Source organism: Schistocerca gregaria, chromosome 7, assembly GCF_023897955.1.
Source record: "Schistocerca gregaria isolate iqSchGreg1 chromosome 7, iqSchGreg1.2, whole genome shotgun sequence".
Lineage (NCBI taxonomy): Eukaryota > Metazoa > Arthropoda > Insecta > Orthoptera > Acrididae > Schistocerca > Schistocerca gregaria.
This window is the reverse complement of record NC_064926.1, coordinates 110,916,128-110,938,659: the sequence shown is the minus strand read 5'-3', so window position 1 is coordinate 110,938,659 and position 22,532 is coordinate 110,916,128. Positions and strand designations below refer to the sequence as shown.

Here is a 22,532-nt window from a genome sequence, read left to right as displayed (position 1 = left end):
GGTCTGGGGGCTACCACCATGCAGGTACTTGCCGCCCCCCCCCCCCCGCCCCCTGCCCATGGGATGGCTAGTGAGCTAGGTTTTCGGCATACTGCCTTAATGAAAATAAAATGTGCTAAAGTGGAAAGGTACAAAGGTGGAAAAGATACCACACTGGATGACCATCCCTACACAGTTCACCCTTCTGAAAAATTTGGAAAAGTGGTGGAAGGTCAAACCCAACAATAGGGACCATATACTTATTAATAAAAAGGTGTAGAGTGCATCAGAAGCAAAATGGAAAACTATAGTCCTAAATCACGTACTATGTACAAGCAGGGTCTACATCAAAGGACCATCCAATGGAGAGGCAGAGGGGGGAAAGGGATAGTGGAAGCAGAAGCATAAGTTTGCAGCACAGAGAGGGAAGTAGTGCTCCAAAGGCTGGGGCTCTGTGGTACCCAAGGACATGCTCACAAAAGAGTGGTGGCCAAACCAAATGAGCCATAAGGTGCCGAGTCAGGAGGGTTGGGAGCAGGCATGGAGTAAGGATGGACAGGAGTATTGTGTAGGTTTGTTAGTGAAGGAAGAGATGGTTAGTGGGCAGAATATTTCTCATTTCAGGGCATGGTGACCAGGAAGAAGGCTGGGCTGCAGACTTGCAATCAGTTGAACACTGTGAAAGTTGGTGTTCAATAACAGCAAGGCGATGAACATCAGGTATGTCGATGTAGAGGTGGCATCCATCTTCCTTTACCACATGGTGCCCTACTCGTCACTGTTGCGCTTGGAGATACATTTCTTGTTGCAGATATTTTGGGTAAATCGATACACAGTTCCATTTACTTGCATTGAATTTCATTTGCTTTCATCAATTTCCTGAATAGTTTCACAGATATATTAAAATTGTGGAACCTGTTAAATTTTGCCATTTTTCATCTCCATGAATTCTGATACTTTTTTTCAGGTCATGTATTTTGTCTTTTTAAGAGACATCTGGGGGCAAACTTTTTCTGCAGTTTCTTTTATTCTGTTTTTGGGCTGTTATAAAGTTAAGATTTCTAAAGGGTCTGCAAATGCTATGCAATGCAATCTGTAGGTAACTTGCCTCTGCCTATGGTGATTGTGTGGTCAAATTTGAGGATGGATTTCTGTTTCCACCATTTGATATGACTTTCTCAAGGATTTAGATGAAAAGTAATGGAGAAGATGAAAAGCAGTGGAGACAGTCAATCTCTCTGTTTTACCTCCATTTTGATTTCAACAGGATCAGTGATTTCCCTCACAAATTTAACCTTGGACTCCATGTCTGTCAGTGTGTGTTTTATGGTAGCAAGTGTTTTCAAATCCAGACCTTGTTCTCTTAATATTCAAAAGAGTGGTTCAAGGTCATCTAAGTCACAGGCTTTTTGAAATCCATGACGCACTAGTTGGTAACAGTACTGAAATCAAATTCTTAGGACTTTGGCTGCAGAGCAATGTCAGATGGAATAAGCCTATTGAATATCTCAATGCAGAAATGAGCAAATCATGTTACCTTATTTGCTCATTAAAATCATGCTGTAGTGAGAAAACAGTAATGAATGTATATCATGCCTACTTTCATTCTCATCTCAGATATGGGGTCACCTTCTGGGGAAACTATAAAACAGCTAATAGCACATTTAAACTACAAAAAAGGGCCATTAGAATCTTTTATAGGTGCAAGCCTAGAGACTCTTGTAGATCTCAGTCTAAGAAATCTCGTACTCCTCCATTACAATGTATATACGTGAAGGAAACCCTTTTATTCTTTAAAATAAATGTAATAGGTAAGGACTGCAGACTGCAAAAAAAACTGTGATATACATGATCATTTTACCAGACAAAACAGAAAGTTACATATAACTCAAATCAGCACAGCTCTGTGCCAAAACAGTACTTTTTACACGGGAGTTAAGCTTTATAACAAACTTCCTGACAACATGAAAGCTATTACCGAGGTCAGTACCTTTGGAAAATCCCTAAAGTCATATTCACAGCGCAACTGCTTTTACTCCATTGAAGAACATTTAAATTTATGAAGTGTGTTATATAAATACTTACGTATAAAGTGTATTATGGTAACCTTAAATACGTATGCCCAGAAATGACTTTCAGCTATGTATTTATAACTTGCTTGTCCGATGTCTTATGCATAAGCTGCTTTGTGGGCAACAGGGCCAATAAATAGAACAACAACAACAAAAAATGTGCAAATTAAATTTTTGCTACAAATTTTCTGATGTCTTAAGGATAGCTTTATGTTCAAGATCTGCTCTGGATATGAATGACCTGGTCTGAGTCCTGCCTGATACTCTCCAAATTTTGGTTCAATTTGCTTCTGTTCTTTACTGAAAATACACTGGGATAGAATTTTGTATGCAACTAATATTAGTGAAATTCTCTCACAGTTATTTGCATCTGTCCTGTCTCCCTTCTCATGAACAGTGTGAGCTAACACATTTTTCCACTATTCTGGAATTTCTTCTGATTGCCAAATGTGTTGCATGATTTTGGTGATTTCTTTTATAGTGTTTGCACCTGCCGATTTCAAGATTTCTTCTATGATTCCATCTTTTCCCGATGTTTTATTGTTTTTCAGTCTTCTGGTCTGTCTGGTAACTACTTCTTAATCTGGCTGTAATGAATTTAGATTAGTGTTCCCAGGTTCTTGTAGTGGAAATCTTTGTGTTAGTTCTGGGCAATTAAGTAATTCTTTGAAATATCTGTCAAGACAATTTCAGTTTTCTTGATTGCTTACAGCCAACTGTCAACTTTATTTCTTGGAGCAGAGACTTTGTGGTCGATATCCTATGACCTTAGCTTTGAAGTATTTATAGAAATTTTGTGTGCTGTTTCCTCAATTTCAACTACTTGGCCCTCTTCATATTTCCTTTTGCCTTAAATAATTAATTTGGGTGCTCATGTTGTTTTGGCCAGTTTGCTTTTGAGTTATTGCCAATTGTTTGACTGCTTTGTCTCTAATTTTTCTATGACAGATCATTGTTATTGTTATTATTATTTGTATAACAACAAAAAAGGGAAAAACCAGGATCAAATAATCACAAAAAGGATAAACTGCTACGGCCATATAATGGGGATGCTGATTCACAGATAGGCATAACAAGGAGACTGCTAAGCAATTCAGCTTGTGGCCAAAAGAGCTTCTCCTGAAGTACACACACACACACACACACACACACACACACACACACACACACAAAACATCCCCGATTCTGGCTCCCGAGGCCACACTGCGAGTAACACCGCATGATACGAGAAACAGTCTGGGTGGTGCGGGTAAGTAGGAGGCTGGGGCGGGGTTAACTTTTGTGTGTGTGTGTGTGTGTGTGTGTGTGTGTGTGTGTGTGTGTGTGTACACATTCGACTAACATTATTAACTGTTTTAAGGAAATAAAGAAACATAGAAACAACTGATACATTATACAGAAGTATTTGTCAACCAGTATAATGTTTAGCCATGTTACAGCAAGAAGTGCTGCAATTAATAAAACTTTCAAACCGATGTTAAAGTGACAATATTGTTTGAAAATCATATCAATGGCCTAAGTCAAAATATTCAAACATAAATCTTGTTGGTGGACAGTTGCTCGTAAGAGTTTCTGCGGCATGTATTTTCATTGGTACACACTGCTCAAGAGCTAAGGATATGCAACCTAAAAATTCTCCCACCAGTCGTTATGCTAACTTTACACTGTGCATTCTATTGTCAGGGCACCTGTCACCTAAATCTAACTTTTTGTTCACAACTACAACATACATTTTCCTACAACACCATGTTTCTTCACATTTCCTTTATAGTCCAGTCAAATTGCCAGAAAATAATGTACCTTGCAAAAGGTGGCACAGAAGAGCTTTTTCGTGTACCTTGCAGAGGGTGGTACAGAAGATTTTTTCAACTTGTTCATATTGTTGGAAAGACTGGAAAACCAAGTTCCTCCAACAAAATTTATGCTCACTAAACTACTGTAGTCAAAAAAACCTTTGAAAATGTCGGACTATATTCAGTTTTATCAAAAAATCTCTTTCTCATGCGCATAGCAATTTGACTTCTACCTCCTTTATAAAAGAGCACAAATTTCTCTACAATGTAGATTCCTACTTTTTCGCTGCACCCAATACCAAGGCCACTATAGTTTGTCAAAAAACAATGATTTTTCAGACTTTGTGCACTGTTCTACACTGAAAATGAACATCACACTTTGCAGCACAACCAGCATATGTAGCATAACTGACATTACATCCAGCACTTACTAGAAGAGTCACGTCAGATTCCATTAAGTTTTGTTATGGCATATAAACTAACTAATTGCAATAGGTGCCATACATTGTGGTGTCAGATTGGATAGTGCTAACTGTGATACATGTGGTGAAGAGGAAGAAAAGATATGAAAAGAATAGTTGGTGAAAATTTCCAGAATGTTAAGTTCCATAGAAAAAATAAGGCTGTAACTCTTCTTTCTGCAGTCAATATTATGAACACTTGGAGTGCCACAATATCTTTTGATAATCCTGAACTCTTTTCTAAAGGTTTTGTTCAATAAAACAAAGTGAAGAAGAATTACAAGCCTTTCTGTAATATGAACTTTTTCCTTATCCAGTGTGTCTATTCTCATAAAAAGGTACATGAAAAGGAACAATGTTCTCATTCTACATTGATTTTGTTCCAACGAAGCACTTGAACTCAATTGGACCGAACAAATTTTTTGCCATTGATGGAGGGTACCTTATACACAAAGTAACTTGGTCTCAAAATGTTTCCTTTGAATCAGTAGCCCAATGTCACATTTCTTAACTGTGGTGTCATTCTGGATCTCGATTTTCTATTGTATTTTATGGGTACTCATGCAAGAGAGGTAATGTAGCACAAAGAGTGTTAAGAGAATTCAGAGACCTAGAAAACGTTCTTCAGTTGAAGTAGTTGTTGAATCAGAGATGGTAAACCGAGTCCCTGTGCAAATGTTTTTGTATGATGAACAAAACACGAACCAATCACACTTCTTAAAAAGAATTTCCTGAGAGTATCACTGAGGTAGACCAGGCACAAGAAGATGCTAAGATGCTGGGATTATGATTGTAACATCTGCTATTTCAAGAACCGATGATTTTGTAAGTGTGGTCAGGGTGAAAGAAGATGTTGATGTCATTGTGATGAAGACTGGTTTGGAAGAAGGCAGCAAAAATTTATTTCTGAACATGATCTGTACACACACATTGTTAGTGGAAATGATACATCTGCTTTTTCCAGTCAAGGAAAAATGAAGTTTTGCAGCATTATTAAGAAACATGAACACCTAAGCTCAGCACTTAGCACCGACAAGAAACAAGATGCTATCCATGAACAAATAATAACAGCTGTAGAGCAGTTTATCATCACATTGTATAGTGTTGGCATCAGCAGTTATCAGAAACTAGATTATCTGCATTACCACCTATTGACCAGGTCTGCCATGAAAAACAATTGAATATTGCAAAGTTGCAACCCACAAAGGATGGTGCAACCCACAAAGGAGGGTATGCATAATTAATTACGGACTTATCAGCAAGTTCAGAGTTTGATGGGAAACTAGAAATCTCCTGACAAAGGGGGCTGGACTCTCAGTAACCACGATCCAAGGCCTGTTGTAATGAGCCAAGACCTAGAAACTGGGTTTTTCTTCAAGCTGTTTTGTGTCCATGCAAGTTGGGCTGTGGCAAAGCATCCTCCTGCATAAAAGCTAATTTGAAATATTCTTCTATTTGCAATAACTGCAAAGAAGTTAGCTGCAAAAACATGGCAGAACTTTTATATAAAGAAAGTGAAGAAATAGATTTTATGGCAGTTATTGAGGATACAGATGTTGCAAACAATGAACAGGAAGAGGCTGACTCACTGTTGGAAGAAGAGGCTGATCAGGGACCCAATCAATCTACTTACCCCAATTCTACTACTTGCGGCAATTCTGGTGACACCGAGAACTTTGTGTATCAAAACATCAGAAGAGGCTCACATATCCACCTTTAAGTGCACCAAATGTTGAAGTAACTGTCAGAAGTATTATGCATCCAGAAGTGGTAATAGTAAATGTTAGCAAGTGTTAATGCCTTTCTAATTGTATTAAAGCTACCTATATTTCATTTGTATTGCATGGTTTCTTTATACAATTATAACTAGCTACCTACTTTGGTTTACCTATTTCAGCTAATAATAATTCAATTTTCTGTCAGTAAATGATGGAGTTTTATAGTCCAAGCAGTATTTTGAAGTGCTGTGATGAACACTTGCCAGTCAATTCACAGTAAGGGAAGTCAAATAAAATAACATCCAGAATAAAGCCAATTAAACTGTCAATTTTATCAATAAATTGTAGAAATATTCGTAATAAAGTTCCCGAATTTACTGTCCTCCGGGAAAGTTTTCAAGCTCAAATTATTCTAGGGACCAAGAGTTGGCTGAAATCCAAAGTGGAAAGCTCCGAGGTATTTAGCAAGTCATGGAACGTACATCGGAAAGACAATGGTTCAAATGGCTCTGAGCACTATGGGACTTAACTTCTGAGGTCATCAGTCCCCTAGAACTTAGAACTGCTTAAACCTAAGGACATCATACACATCCATGCCCGAGGCAGGATTCGAACCTGCGACCGTAGCGGCCGCATGGTTCCAGACTGTAGCGCCTAGAAGCGCTCGGCCGGCTTGGAAAGACATACTAGGGGTCAAAGGATGGGGAGTGTTCATTGCAGTTGGCAAAAATATTGCCTCTAGTGACTTCAAAGTTGAGTGTGACAGTGAAGTCATCTGATCGAGTGTAACAGGTGTAGGTGAAACTAAGTTAATCGTTGGATGTTTTTCTGGGCACCCCATCCAACTGTGACAGTTCTGAAGTCATTCAAAGAAAGTATATGGTCAACAGTGTGTAAATACATGGATGACGCAAAACTAGTTGGAGGCAACATAAACGTGCCACGTATAGACTGGGATGTCAATGGATTCACTGCAGCAGGTACAGACAGACAGACAGACAGTCATTCCAAATACTTTTGAATATGTTTTCTAAAAATTGTCTTGTGCACCTAAATCAGCAGCCCACACGCAATGGAAATATCTTAGACCTTGTAGTTACAAATAGGCCGTACATTATCAACATCATCAGTATAGAAACAGGGATTAACATACATGATGTCATCATAGTAACTATGATTATAAAAGTTAATAGATCAGTCAAGAAGGCTAGGAATGTTTCTGATTGCTAGATCAGATAAGCAGTTATTAACATCTCACTTAGACAGTGAACTGGCATCACTTAGTTCCATTAAGATAGATGTAGAGGAATTGTGAGCAAATTTGACACAGGTTGTAAATCGTGGTCTGGAGAGTTATGTTCCTAGTAAGTGGATAAATGATGGAAAAGACACATCATGGTTTAATAACAAAATTCAGCAGATGTTCAGGAAGCAGAGGCTGTTGCACTCTAGGTTCAAAAGGGGACGCACAAATGATAGCAAGTGAAGGGTAGTAGTGTGTGGCTGTGGAAAGATCTATGCGCAAAGCAACAACTACCACCATCACACCTTAGGAAAAGATTTGGCAGAGAACCCAAGAAAATTCTGGTTGTATGTCAGATGGCTAAGCGGATCTAAGGCTTCCATTTATCCCCTTGTTGACCAGTCTGGTGTGGCACTTGAAGAGATCAAAATGAAAGGTAACGTTATAATTCCACTTTCAAGAAATCGTTCACAAAGAACTGTAAAAACATGCCGTTATTTGACCATCAGACAGACTTCTGTATGGATGATACAGAAATAAGCATACCTGGCATAGAGAAACTGATAGATTTGAAAACAAATAAATCAGCAGGTTTGGATGTAATCGCAATACGGTTTTACAAAGAGTACTCTATGGCATCCGCCACTTACCTAGCTTGCATTTATCATGAATCTCTCGCCCAGCACAGAGTCCCAGGTGACTGGAAAAAAGTGCAGGTGACTCCAGTATGTAAGAAAGGTAAAAGAATAGACCTTCAAAATTATAGACCAATATTCCTAACTTTTGGTTGCTGCAGAATCCTTAAACACATTCTCAGTACGATAATAATAAACTTTCTTGAGGCTAAGAGAGTTATGTCCATAAATCAGCATGGTTTTAGAAAGCATCATTAGTGCAAAAATCAGCTTGCCCTTTTCTCACGTGATATACTAAGAACCATGAATGAAGGGCAACAGGCAGACTCCATATTTTTAGATTTCCAGAAAGCATTTGACACAGTGCCCCATCACAGGCTATTAACAAAGACATAAGAATGTAGAATATGTTCACAGATATGTGAGTGGCTCAAAGACTTCTCAAATATTAGAACCCATGATTTGGCTGGCAGGATGGGCAACAATCTGCAGTTGTTTGCTGATGATGATGCGATGTATGGTAAGGTGTCGAAATTGAGTGACTACAGGAAGATACAAGACGACATTTCTAATTGGTGTTATGCATGGCGGCTAGCCCTATATGTGGAAAAATTTAAGTTAATGCAGATGAATAGGAGATCAAACCTGCAAAGTTCAGATTATTACTCGTGTCCTGTTTGACAAGTCAAGTTGTCTAAATACCTGGGCATAATATTGCAATGTGGTATGAGGTGAAACGTGCATGAGAGAGCTGTGGTAGGGAAGGCAAACGGTTGACTTCGGTTTTTTGAGAGAATTTTAGGAAAGAGTGGTTTACCTGTATAGGAGACCACATATAGGACAACGGTGTGATCTATTCTTGAGTGCTGCTCGATTGTTTGGGATCCGTACCAAGTCAGATTGAAGGAAGACATCGAAGCAACTCAGAGGCAAGCTGCTAGATTTGTTATTGGTAGGTTCGAATAACACAGAGATGCTTTGGGAACTCAAATGGGAATCCCTGGAAGGAAGGCAATGTTCTTATCAAAAAACAATATTGAGAAAATTTAGAGAACTGGCATTTGAAGCTGACTGCTGAACGATTCTACTGCTACCAACATACATCGCTTGTTGAGGACAACAGAGATAAGATATGAAAAATTAGGGCTCATACAGAGGCCTAAACTTGCTCAATCTGTAAGTGGAACAGGAGGGGAAATGACAAGAAGTGGTACAGGGTACCCTCTGCCATGCACCTATGGTGGCTTGTGGGGTATCTATATCGATGTAGATGTAGATATGCATGAGTCAGGGCTGAAATGTCCTGGAGCTTAACTTCTATTAGTGATGTATGGATCACCCCATTCCACACTGAGTAACTGAATACTGAAAAATGAGATATTTAGTTCCAGTATGTAACATACTATACAACATATTTCTACGTGATTGGATTACTAACTACATTAGTAATTAGTAAGTGAATTCTTTTATACAATAAACCTAATTCATTTTTTACAAAAAAAAAAAAAAAAAAAAAAAAAAAAAAAAAAAAAAAAACAAATACAGAAAATTGTACTATGGTGAAAAAGTATTTTAATATCACAAAAGTGATAATTTAATATCACAAAGTGACCTCATCTCTCTCATGACGGAGTTGCTTCTTGTCCGCTTGAAATCTTGCTTCCATACGAGATTTTTCAGCTGACAAAGTAGCCAATGAGTCTGTCAGAGTCTGGAGTTGTACTTTAAGTTGCTCTACAGATTCCACATCCTCCGCACTTTTACTGTTCTCAGCCTAGAAAACATATAAAAGAAAATATCAGTTGCAAAAAATGGAAATATCAATAATACAATCAATAAGAGCTCTCTCTCTCTCTCTCTCTCTCTCTCTCTCTCTCTCTCTCTCTCTCTCTCTCTCTCTCATGTGCATACATAAAAATCATCACAAGATTTGGTGTTCCAGAGTTTGTCCAAATATGTGATAGAAGTAACTGGAAAGGCTATGTAGCACCCGCCATATTACACTAAATATTTTGTTCTGAAAACGAACTGCAATGCAAAACATTCTAATTTGTGGTAGTTTGATTATTTAAAAACATTGAACAGCCAATTACTATGAAGTCTGTTGAAACACTTATCACACTCTTCAAATTTGTAACTAAAACAAAGAGTGCCTCCCAGTAAAGTGAGTACTTGCTAGTGAGAGATATAAACACCTTCCAATTTGAATTATTTCACTGAAGGGCCATTCCACACCAAGTGGTCTAATTTTGGAAAAAGTTTCTGTGTGACCATCACAGAGTGGGACAAAATATTATGTGAACACTCATCCATGTTCCCAATGAACAACTGCTACAGTTCTACTTTCACCAATTCAATACTTGCAGAGATACAGGCATTTGTTTGACCCCGTAGCACAGCTTTCAACAGTGCACCTGAGTTTTTGGCAACTTTGAAACATATCATTATCCCCAGGATTATTAGCTTGAAATAAACAAAACTAAGCCATCTTACCAACTTTTTGCTCTCTTTTACATGGAATAATAAAAAAAAAACGTCATGAGCAATTTTCATATAGATAATTTGAAGCAGTCACCCAAACAATAGCTGGTTGAAGGAAATGTGAAGTTTTGGCTATTTTATCTCTGGAAGTAAGTGTGTGATAAACCTGGGTTTGTTTAGCCCACTATGATGAAAAAAGTATTTCCTGCAAACAATTTTGTACAATTTTTATCAGAAAGGCTGTGTTCTAAGCCTCCCTAAAAAACTAGATCTGGTTTTGTAATGTGACCATATAAGGCTCTAAAAAATATTGACAATGCAAAGGTGCTGCAAAAGGTCACCCACATTCTGCTGGTACTCAAATATGACATTTTTCATTACATTTTGCAGTTGTTTAGTAGTATCTGGAGAAAGTAAAACTGGAAGCCCTAATGAATAGGAAGTGAATTTGAATCACAAAACTTGAAATTACACAAAAAGGTGTTTTTTGTTTTTTTTTAAACATCTGTAAAGTGTTCAGCTCTATAAAAGTCTTTTTATAAAAAAATAAAGGGCATAAAGAATCCAATAATTAGGATAGTGTTCTCTTTGTGTATATCTCTAATAATCTCTGGTTATCACTTGAGCTCCTCAGTGTGGCAGTTTGAAATCTGCTACGTAAAGAGTGCATGCTACTTTGCTGTGAAAAATGTCCTGGACCAACAGCCATAGCATCTACATTTGCTAGCTATTTCATATAGCATGATCCACAGGAAATTACTGTCTATAAGTAATGTATCCATACCAATCAGGACAGTCTGGACATGAAGCAAATGGAAGTGGATGATTTTATTGAAGAAGAGGAATAAAAATTTAGTCTGTCATGCTATCATTACATCACCAATCGATTTTGGTGAAGATTATTCATTTAGGGTTCAGGATGCATTGCAATGTTTCCATGGGGAAAATAGTCAAGCAGCCACAAAATCGGAAGGTGGAGTCTTTGAGTTTCTGCATGGTCAGTGCCTGTGACACGGCACAATTACTGTTCATGACTTTATCGAGGTGCTGATCAAATATGTAAAAACACAGTTTGCTCACATTTTCCACATCCATTACTTCAGTGATGGCTACAATGCCCAATACATAACTTTCAAAATGACCTGGAATGACAGAATGGATTTTTTTTAGCTCCAAGTCATGAAGGTCCCTTTGCAATGCGACTGGAGGTTCAACAAAGCTTGCAACAGCCAGTTAATAAGCAGATCCTTAGTCCCATAGATCTGTTTAGCTTCTTCACTGAAAGCATTAATTGCATTAAATTAGATTTCCTCAGCAAAGAAGAAATTGAAGAAAATAAAGTGTCACATGAAGAGACATTTTAAACTTGGGCATACTTGAGCAGGAACTAGAGAAATTTGTCATGTTTTGCCAACTGATGGAGTAACAGTTCAGGTCAGCTGTGTTTGAAGTGAAGCATCCTATTTTCCAAACAAAATTAGTGACAGAGAAGGAAATATATTAACATTGGGGCTCCAGCCAGGACAATATGCTGCATGCATTTATGAAAAAGAGGGGTGGACTGGAAAATTCTATAAGACTTCCACTGGGCATAAAGGCACTTAAGTTTGGCCCAGCAGATTCATTTTACTGGCTGTCAAGAAGTGAAAAGTGCAGGGCACTGAACAGCACATTATTGTAATTATAACATCTCTATCAGTTACTGCATCTGGCTGGCACTACAGCTTTCCTTTCGTATACTACACAGAGTTAATGAAACCTCTAAAAAATATTGTTGTGCTTTTGCTCTGAAATATCTGAACTCTTGTGGGAATACAGTTAGGCTATGACCAAGTGGATAAGTGGGAACGTGGCACTACTCTGTAGCTTATGGGATACAGAGATTTGGGTTGGACAGAGGATGTGCTCAGATAGCCAAGGTGGTTAACATGACCACTCATGTAAAGCAGAAAATCTGGGTTCCGGCACAGATTTTCATCTGTCACCATTGAGTTCACTCAGTGCCCCATTACAGCTAAATGTCAGATATTTCTTTCATCATGTATTGAATACAACTGCCAATCGAATCAATGCTGTCTATTCTGTTAGACCTGCATATCCAAAAGATTACAAACCATCCCTAAATAGCAATGAAAAATGTTTGATTAAATTTAAGCACCAGCAGCATATGGGCATATTTTCACTGCACTTATACCTTGTCATTACTTTTTAGAGGCTTATATGCTCGAATTGCAAAACCAAATCTCATTTTTAGGTGGTTTATAACACGGCTTTCTAATGAAAATGGTTTAAGAGTTTGCAGAGTATAATCTTTTCTAGAAGTGAGATGAAAATATGAATATCTTGTATTTTTTTAAAATCATCCATTTTTTCCCTAAATTTGTTAACTACTGGAAAGCATGAGGGGAATGTAATTTTATATTTGAAGACCTTGTGTTGGTAAGCCATCACATGTGACATTTCAGGTTACTCCCGGAGACTTGAAAATCTAAACTTAATATTTTTTCCAGCTTTTTTTGTCTGCCACTGTCTCAAATTATCGATATGAAAGATGCTAATAAAATCTTTTTTATTATTCCTCTTAAGAGAACACAAAAGTTGCTCAAGACGGCCGAGTTTTGTTACTTACAAGAAAATATTGTTGGACATATCATGTCTCAAAGTTGCTTACACCTCTGCAAGTACTGAACTAATGATTGTGAGACTTCACCAATGTTCATTGGGAACACGTGTGAATGTTTACACAAAATTTCACCAAAATACATGCTGGCCACACGAGAAGCTCTAGACCACTTGGCATGGAATGACCCTAAAGGAAAAAATCCTCAGTGTTATACACAAGGTGCCACATTTGGGTAAGAAAATATTCACCAAAAATGACAAAAATGTTTATTGAAAGTAACAGACTTCTTGCTGATAAATGCTCTATTCCAAATTATCTGAGTTGTAACAAATTTAATCTATTTTTTCTTCATTTTTTCTCCATAGTGGTGTTCACTCAGCTTCAGAAACACCATGGAATGCAATTTATTTCCAGCAGTGTGAGCAATATCTCAACCACACTACCTGTAATTGGGTGATTGGTCTGCTAGTAACTTAAAATTGCCAACCATTATCTCCACACTTAATACATTTAGATGTTTGCTTGTAAGGTTAAATGAAAACAGCACTGTACAGAAGATAATTGGCTACACGAGATAAAAATGCAATAGTGGGTCATGGACAAGGCTCTCATTTAACAGGTTTGTGATTGGAGAATTCCATTTTTTGTTGCAAGAAATCAGTAAGATTTCTGACCTTCACATTTAAACTTACTTGGTTGACGCACCTAAGTGAAGGCTTGGGGTGCTGACAAGTCTGATTTTAGTGACTTCCAGGCAAGCAATATGCAGCTTACATTGTTATTTCTCCAGTATCAATAATGGTTTGAAATAGAGTGTACCTGCAGTTGTGCCTCCTTCAGTGGTAGCACAGTACTAAAGTTGTGTTAAGAAAATAACAACAACTAGGTATTTCCAAAACCCAACCAGTAAGAATGAAATAATTTGACACGATATGAATAAAATTCCATTCCCAATCAAGCCTAGGACAAAGGAATAATAAATGAGAATCTTCAGGAAAGTATGTAAAGGGAATAGTATAGATATGAAAATTATATTTGCGGACACAATGATGTATAGCATGGAGGACACAATCACAGTACTATAGACTGAAAATAATGTAAATGACAATAAAAGAATAAAACAAGGCATAGCAAATTTAGCTCTGTAGCGCCCCCAGAATTTTACGAAAGTCTGGAAACACTTGTGTTCCAGCCATTTTGACACGTGTTATTTTAAAGCAAGATGAGCATGGGATACTGCACCCATTTACTGTTTGTGCAGTCGAAACTGGAAGGGAGATAATTCATCGGTGATGGCAAGTGTTCAGCGCGACCTGCCAAGAATAAGCAAATACGGCCCGGAAGCTCCGTTGGGGGCTGCCAAGAGTAATGTAACATTGTACAGTTAAAAAACAAATGGAGAGACTCGAAATAGTGACTGTTTATTAGACGTTGAACTGCTGTTGAGAGAACGTGGACTGGGCGTGGATAGTCAGCCACAATAAAAGCTTATGTATTAATTGTGTTCAGAAATGTGTAATTAACTGATTCTGGGTGCCCAGTAATGTGTGGGCTTACGTCATAAAGTATAGTTGTTCTTTTGTAAAAAGTGGAAATAAATATGTTCTGGTGCATTGAATGATATTCCAAGAGCAGCGTATTTGTATTTTTTAAGTAAGGAGGGAGGGGGAGAGGGAGGGGGAGAGAGAGAGAGAGAGAGAGAGAGAGAGAGAGAGAGAGAGAGAGAGAGAGAGAGAGAGAGAGTGAGTGAGTGAAAATTTCCCCTTCCTAGCAGTGAAATCTTCAGAGAAGTGTCCGGTGCTAGCAGAAGACATCGGTGCTGCAAGAAAGCAGAACCAGCATTCTTCAACAAGAAAGTCCACGAAAACCCTTAAGCTGTATAGAGAGAGCTTAACATTACACTGGGCCACTGCAGCACCTTGGTGACAAGTAATGAATTAAACAAAGGAAGAAACAACAAAATGAAGGATTGGCAAAAATTTGGAGTTAAGGGCACATTCCTGTGTTGGAAAAAGAAGGGGGAAAAAAGATTAGCGATAATACCCCACAAACAGGAAGGTCATTAGAGATGGAACACAAGCTTAGATTGTTGAAATGATGGGGAAGGAAATCGGCTGTGCCCTTTCAATGGAACCTTCCCAGCAACTGCCAAGAGTGATTTAGGGAAATCACACAAAACATAAATCACTACGGCAGATACAGTTTGAACAGTCATTCTCCCGAATATGAGTCCATTGTGCTAACCGCTGTGTCATTTCACCCAATGAGGATAGAGAAAAAAAACCAACAATTGTCCTGTTCAAGTAAGGAACCCAGTATTAAGTGATTTACAGAAACAAAGGAATCTTAAATCAAAATGAGTGGTGTGCATTTGAAAGCACATCTTCCTGAGTGCAAATAAATTGTGTAAATAACTGCATCACACTGTTCTCTGATGTACAAGTGACTGTAATGTAGAAAAATATAATTGCCTGTTTGCTGTCCTGTAGAATATGTTCTGCAGTATGGTTCTGTGTGTGTTCTGGATTGATTCAATTTACAAACATAATATTTCTAACATGTACATTCTGCATACCTAACCAAATATGTCCCACCTTAGGTAACTTTTTCTGAACACAACCCAAAAACAAAAGAAACAATATTATGAAAAGGCTAGTTGCTACTCACCATATAGCACAGATGCTGAGTCACAATAGGCACAATAAAAAGACTGTAGGAACATGAGCTTTTCACCAACAAGGCCTTGTGGAAAATCGACAACACACATATATGTATAAATAATGACCACAGTCTCTGGCAGCTGAATCCACTGTGCGAGCAAGAGCACATGATGGGAGAGGCAACTGGGTGGTGGTGGCAAGGAGGAGGTTGGGAGGAGGAGGTATAGCAGGATAGGGGGAGGGGTAGGGGATGGTAAAGTGGTAAAGCATTGCTTGTGGAAGCATACAGAGAGAGATGGTAGTAGGGCAGCTATATGCAGTCGGGAGGTTAGATGGAGAATGGAGGAGGAGGGGGAAAGGAGGGAAAGAAGAAGATCAGTAAAAAAATGAGAGTGCATTGATGGAATTGAGGGCTGTGTAGTATGGAAGGGATTTCTTGGTATGGAGGTATTGCTGGTGGCTGGTGAGTGTGATTTGGACAGAGGTACTGATGTGGAGGTCAACATAGAGGAAAGTGGCTTGCTGGGTTGAGTAGGACCAGTTGAAGTGAATGAGGGAGAAGGTGTTGAGGTTCTGGAGGAATGTGGATAGGGTGTCTTCACCCTCAGTCCACATCACTAACGAGTCATTAATGAATCTTAATCAGGTGAGGGGTTTGGGTTTCTTTGCATTTAGAAACAATTCTCTGGAAGATCCATGAATAGGTTGGCAAAGTATGGTGCCATGTGGGTGCCCATAGCTGTACCGCAGATTTGTTTGTAGGTAATGACTTCAATGGAGAACTAATTGTAGGTAAGGATATAGTTGGTTGTGGTGACTAGGAAGGGGGTTATTGGTTTGAAATCCATCATGCATTGGGAAAGATACTGCTCAGTAGTGGTAAGGCCATGGGCATTAAGGATGTTAGCATAAAGGGAGGTGGCATTAACAGTGATGAGCAGGGCACCATGTGGTAAAGGCATAGGAACTGTGGAGAGTAGGTGGAAGAAGTGGTTGGTATATTTTGTATAGGAGAGTAGGTTGCAGGTCCATCCTGTCCGTAATACTTTCCACACCTCCTGAAGCAGTGCTCCGCGGCCCACCCAACCTCCACAACATCCTAGTCCATTGCTATGCCACTCCCACCCCCAGCCTCTTGCCACAAGGATCATATCCCTGTGGAAGATCCAAGTGCCAAACCTGCCCAATCCATCTACCCAGCAATTCCTATATTACGGGCCAGGCCACCTGTGAAAGCATCCATGTCATTTACCATATCTGATGCAATCATTGTACAGCTTTTTATATAGATATGGTCTCTGGACTGTGAACACAAGAACAACAACATAACTACCAACGAGCTGTCTACCAGGATGAACGGCCACCACCAAACTGTGGCAAAGAGCAAAGTAGACCGCCCTGTGGGACAGCATGCAGCCGATCATAACACACTTTATTTCAATGGCTGCTTTACTACCCGAAACATCTGGAACCTTCCCTCCACTACTAGCTTTTCTGAACAGTGCATATGGGAGTCATCCCTACAACACATTATCCACTCCCATATTTATCCTGACCTCAACCTACTGTTACATACCATTCCCACACCCTCCACCCTACAGTTTCCACCCCCTCTGACCTTTCTTCTCCTCCCCATTCTTGTCTACCACCCTGTTTACCTGCAGCCCTCCGCCAATGCATCGACCTGCCTTTCTCCGCTCCTTTAAGTTTTTGTTCCTATTTTTCCCACCTCACTGCCCCACAACCTCCTGATGCTGTGCCTGTTGGCAGTCTAGTCCCAGCACACTCTGCCAGACAGCATATGTCTCTCTCCACACCCGTAGACCACTATCCCTTCCCCTTCCCCTTGAGTTGGTGGTCGTGTGTGTGTGTGTGTGTGTGTGTGTGTGTGTGTGTGTGTGTGTGTGTGTGTGTGTGTGTGTGTGTGTTTTACTGACAAAAGCTGCGGCCAAAAGCAATATGAGAGTGTCTTTTAATTGTGCCTGTCTGCAACTTAACATGTCTTCTTTACGATAAGTAGAAATCTTTCTTTTCCTGCATTATTGATATTCTTACCTGGAATTTCCATTGTCTGACCATTAACATTTTTATTTATATACATAGGTGGTTGGTTGGGTGGATAGCCAGGAGTTTGGCTCAAGCTGATGTGTCTGCATTTGGGAAACAAAAGTTTTGGAGGGGTAATCATCCCAGGGGTATGTGAGTGTGGGGGGCTGTTGTTTCAGGGCCTGGGTTTTCTGACTGTTTTTAGGGTAGTAGGAGATGGACACAATTGGTAGCTGCTCTTCCACCTTGCAGTCACATTTAGAAGAATGCTGCTGGAGGAACAGTGTCACTAATAATTTTTGTTTGTTTCAAAGTTTGCCGAAGGTTACTGAGAAAATGTACAAGATGAAGGTAGTTAAATGTACAGGATGAAGGTTGTTAACTGAATATGATTTTGGGGCAGGAGGCTTTTCTTGGTGAGGTTTGGGGAGAGGGAGGATGTGAAAGTTTGATGGATTTTTGTTGTTTAAGAAATAATATATAATTAGTTATATTTATGTTTTAGGCCTGAGTATTGCATGTAGGATAGGTATTAGTTGGTGGGCAGTGGTTGGTGGTGGTGGTGGTGGTGGTGGTGGGGGGGGGGGGGGGGGTTGGGTTTGAGAGGCAAGGGTGACATTTATGATTGTTTCTAGGTTTTTGTGTGTTTGGGAGGGGGCTATGCCCAGTGTAGTTTTGTCTGTCATTGGACTTTGGTTGATAAATACTTATTTTCATTGTGATTGTATGATGTTTATGTGTGTGTTTGCAATAGTGTGTTTCCTGTATACTGAAATTACTGATGATGCAAGAGTGTAGAGTTTTTAGTTTGTGTTGTAAGTTATTGATAATGGTGTTGGATTGTGACTGGTAGAAACTGCAGAAACATTTCCACTACCAGTCACAATAAAGGATTATTTATTCGTGACTGGTAGTGGTAATTTTGTCTACACCCTATAAATGAACAGTCATGGAGTTTGCCAGCATCCACTACGGAAAAAATTCACTAGACATTGTGGAGCTTATTGTACCTATATTGGTGAGGTTAGGTTTTTGATATTAGTTATGTGCACAATTTTTGCTTTTGTGGTACAGCAAACTTCGTTTTATCTACATAGATCACGTAAAGTGTAGATTTCAGATTTGTAAACTTGTGTGTGGTTTCTGTGGGATCGTGGACTTCGTCTGGGCTATACAGGTCAACTGAAACTCCCTACAATTTTTTTCTGGTTTTTTATTATAGTTTTGTTGATTGCTGTGAATTTTGTATGCTGGATTTCTGCATCAGTATTTGTTTTGGTATGCCTTCAACATTAGCACTGTTGTATAATTAGTTTGTCCCTATCCAAAACCATACAGCTGTCCCATTAGTTTCATGGTATTTCTGCGATTAAATATTTTTTATATGATTTGTGTTTGTAAGCATGTGTAATGACAGAGGTAATGATCAGTATATTGTATAAGCTTGAAATAGAGGTGTCCATCATCTTGATGTCAGTAGTTCGCAGTGTCATCTTTAGCACCTATGCAGGATGTTCTTGAGTTAACATCATAAATTACATGCTTTTGGACTCCGAAAACTTTACCTTGGCTTCATGAGTTACCACACAAAATGATCCCTATGACATTATTGAATGAACGTAGGAGCTATGTAGTAGTAGTAGTAGTAGTAGTAGTAGTAGTAGTTGTTGTTGTTGTCATTGCTTCTAGTCTGAAGACCGGTTTGATGCAACCCTTTGTGCCGCACTATCCTGTGCACACCTTCATGTCTGAATAACAACAGCAACCTACATCCTACATCAATCTGACTCTACTCCCCCCCCCCCCCCCCCAATATTTCCCTGGAACACTAAGTTGATGCCATAGAATGCCCCCTACTAACAGATTCCTTCTTCCAGTCAGCTTGAGCCACAAAATTTCTTTTCTCTACAATTCTATTTAGTTCCTCCTAATGAGTTATATGGTCTATTTATCTAATCTTCAGCATTCTTCTGTAGCACCACATTTCAAAAGCTTCTATTCTCTTTTTGCCTAAGCTGTTCCTCATCCACAACTTATTTCCATACATGGCTACATTCCACACAAATAATTTCTGAAGACTTTCTAATACTTAAATCTTTATTCGATGTTAACAAATTTCTCATCTTCAGATATTCTTTTCTTGCTATTGCCAGTCTGCATCTACACTCTGCAAACCACCATGAGGTGAATGGCAGAGGGTACATACGATTGTACCAGTTTTTAACATTTCTTCCTAAACCATTCAAGCATGGAGCATGAAAGAATGATTGTTTGAATTCCTCTGTGGGTGCAGTAATTATTCTAATCTTATCCTCATGATCCCTATACGAGCAATACACAGGGGGTTGTAATATATTCCTAGAGGAATATTTTAAAGATAGTTCCTTAAACTTTGTTAACAGATCTTCTCGGAATAGTTTATGCCTACCTTCAGGAATCTTTCAGTTCAGTTGTTCCAGTATCTCTGAGACACTCTCCAACAGATTAAACAAACCTGTTATTATTTTGTGTTGTCCTTCTCTGCGTAATGTTCAATATTCACTGTTAGTCCTGTCTGGTACGGTTCCCACACACTTGAGCAATATTCTAGAACCAGTCGCAGAAGAGATTTGTAAGTAATCTCCTTTGTAGACTGATTTTCAATTTCCCCAGTATTCTACCAATAAACTGATGTCTACCACCTGCTTTTCTCACGACTAAACCTATGTGATCACTCCATTTCATATCCCTACAAAGTGTTACAGCCAGGTATTTCCATGAGTTGGCAGATTCCAACAGTGACTTAATGACACTGTTGCCATAGGATACCACGTTTTTTTTCGTATTGTGAAGTGCAAAATGTTATACTTCTGAACATTTAGAGCAAGTTGCCAATCTCTGCACCATGTTGAAATGTTATCTAGATCTGAATGCATATTTATGCAGCTTATTTCAGATGGTACTTCATTATAGATAACTTCATCAACTGCAAAAAGCCTGTTTTTGCAGTTAATATTGTCTGCAATGTCATCAATATACAACATGAGCAGCAAGGGTCCCAACACACTTCTCTGGGGTACATCCAAAGTTACTTCTACACCTGACAATGACTCTTTATTCAAGGTAATATGCTGTGCCCTCCCTACCCAAAAGTCCTCAATCCAATCACAAATTTAGCTCGATACTCTGTATGATATTACTTTTGACAATGAGCATATGTGCGGTACTGAGTCAAATGCTTTTTGGAAATCAAGAAATATTGCATCTGCCTAGTTGTCTTGATTCAAGCTTTCAGTATGTCATGTGAGAAAAGTGTGAGTTGGGTTTCACATGATCGATGTCTTCGAAATCAATGCTAGTTGACACTGAGGGGGTCAATTTGTTCAAGAGACCTCATTATGTTTGAACTCAGAATATGTTCTAAGATTCTACAACAAACGATATCAGGGATATTGGACGTTACTTTTTTGGATAACTTCTACTACCCCTCTCGCAGACAGATGTGACCTGTGGCTTTTTCCAATAACTTTTCACAGTTTTCTGTTCAAGAGACCTACAGTAGATTATACGTGGAAGAGGGGCTAACTCAGCTGCAAATAGTGTAAAATCTGACAGGAATTCCATCGGGGCCTGGAGCTTTGTTCAGTTTTAATGATTTCAGCTGTTTCTCAATACCACTGACATTAATACTTACTTCATTCATCTTTTTACTGATGTTGTTGTTGTTGTTGAGGTCTTCAGTCCTGAGACTGGTTTGATGCAGCTCTCCATGCTACTCTATCCTGTGCAAGCTTCTTCATCTCCCAGTACCTAGTGCAACCTACATCCTTCTGAATCTGCATAGTGTATTCATCTCTTGGTCTCCCTCTATGATTTTTACCCTCCACACTGCCCTCCAATACTAAATTGGTGATCCATTGATGCCTCGGAACATGTCCTACCAACCGATCCCTTCTTCTGGTCAAGTTGTGAAACAAACTTCTCTTCTCCCCAATCCTATTCAATACTTCCTCATTAGTTATGTGATCTACCCATCTAATCTTCAGCATTCTTCTGTAGCACCACATTTCGAAAGCTTCTATTCTCTTCTTGACCAAAATAGTTATCGTCCATGTTTCACTTCCATACATGGCTACACTCCAAACAAATACTTTCAAAAACGACTTCCTGATACATAAATCTATATTCGATGTTAACAAATTTCTCTTCTTGAGAAACGCTTTCCTTGCCATTGCCAGTCTACATTTTATATCCTCTCTACTTCGACCATCATCAGTTATTTTACTTCCTAAATAGCAAAACTCCTTTACTACTTTAAGTGTCTCATTTCCTAATCTAATTCCCTCAGCAGCACCTGACTTAATTAGACTACATTCCATTATCCTCGTTTTGCTTTTGTTGATGTTCATCTTATATCCTCCTTTCAAGACACTATCCATTCCATTTAACTGCTCTTCCAAGTCCTTTGCTGTCTCTGACAGAATTATGATGTCATCGGCGAACCTCAAAGTTTTTATTTCTTCTCCATGGATTTTAATGCCTACCCCGAATTTTTCTTTTGTTTCCTTTACTGCTTGCTCTATATAGAGATTGAATAATATCGGGGAGAGGCTACAACCCTGTCTTACTCACTTCCCAACAACTGCTTCCCTTTCATGTCCCTCGACTCTTATAACTGCCATCTGGTTTCTGTACTAATTGTAAATAGCCTTTCGCTCCCTGTATTTTACCCCTGCCACCTTTAAAATTTGGAAGAGAGTATTCCAGTCAACATTGTCAAAAGCTTTCTCTAAGTCTACGAATGCTAGAAACGTAGGTTTGCCTTTCCTTAATCTTTCTTCT

General features: G+C 38.9%; 1 protein-coding gene across 1 annotated transcript in view; it reads right to left on the bottom strand.

Annotated features, from left to right (window-relative positions):
- LOC126281685 (GRIP and coiled-coil domain-containing protein 1) overlaps positions 1 to 22,532 on the bottom strand; it is a 148,330-nt gene that overhangs the window by 102,486 nt on the left and 23,312 nt on the right. Inside the window, exon 3 of the mRNA XM_049980851.1 lies at positions 9,514 to 9,675. Coding sequence (XP_049836808.1) covers positions 9,514 to 9,675 — 162 coding nt within the window. The remainder of the gene's footprint in view (positions 1 to 9,513; positions 9,676 to 22,532) is intronic.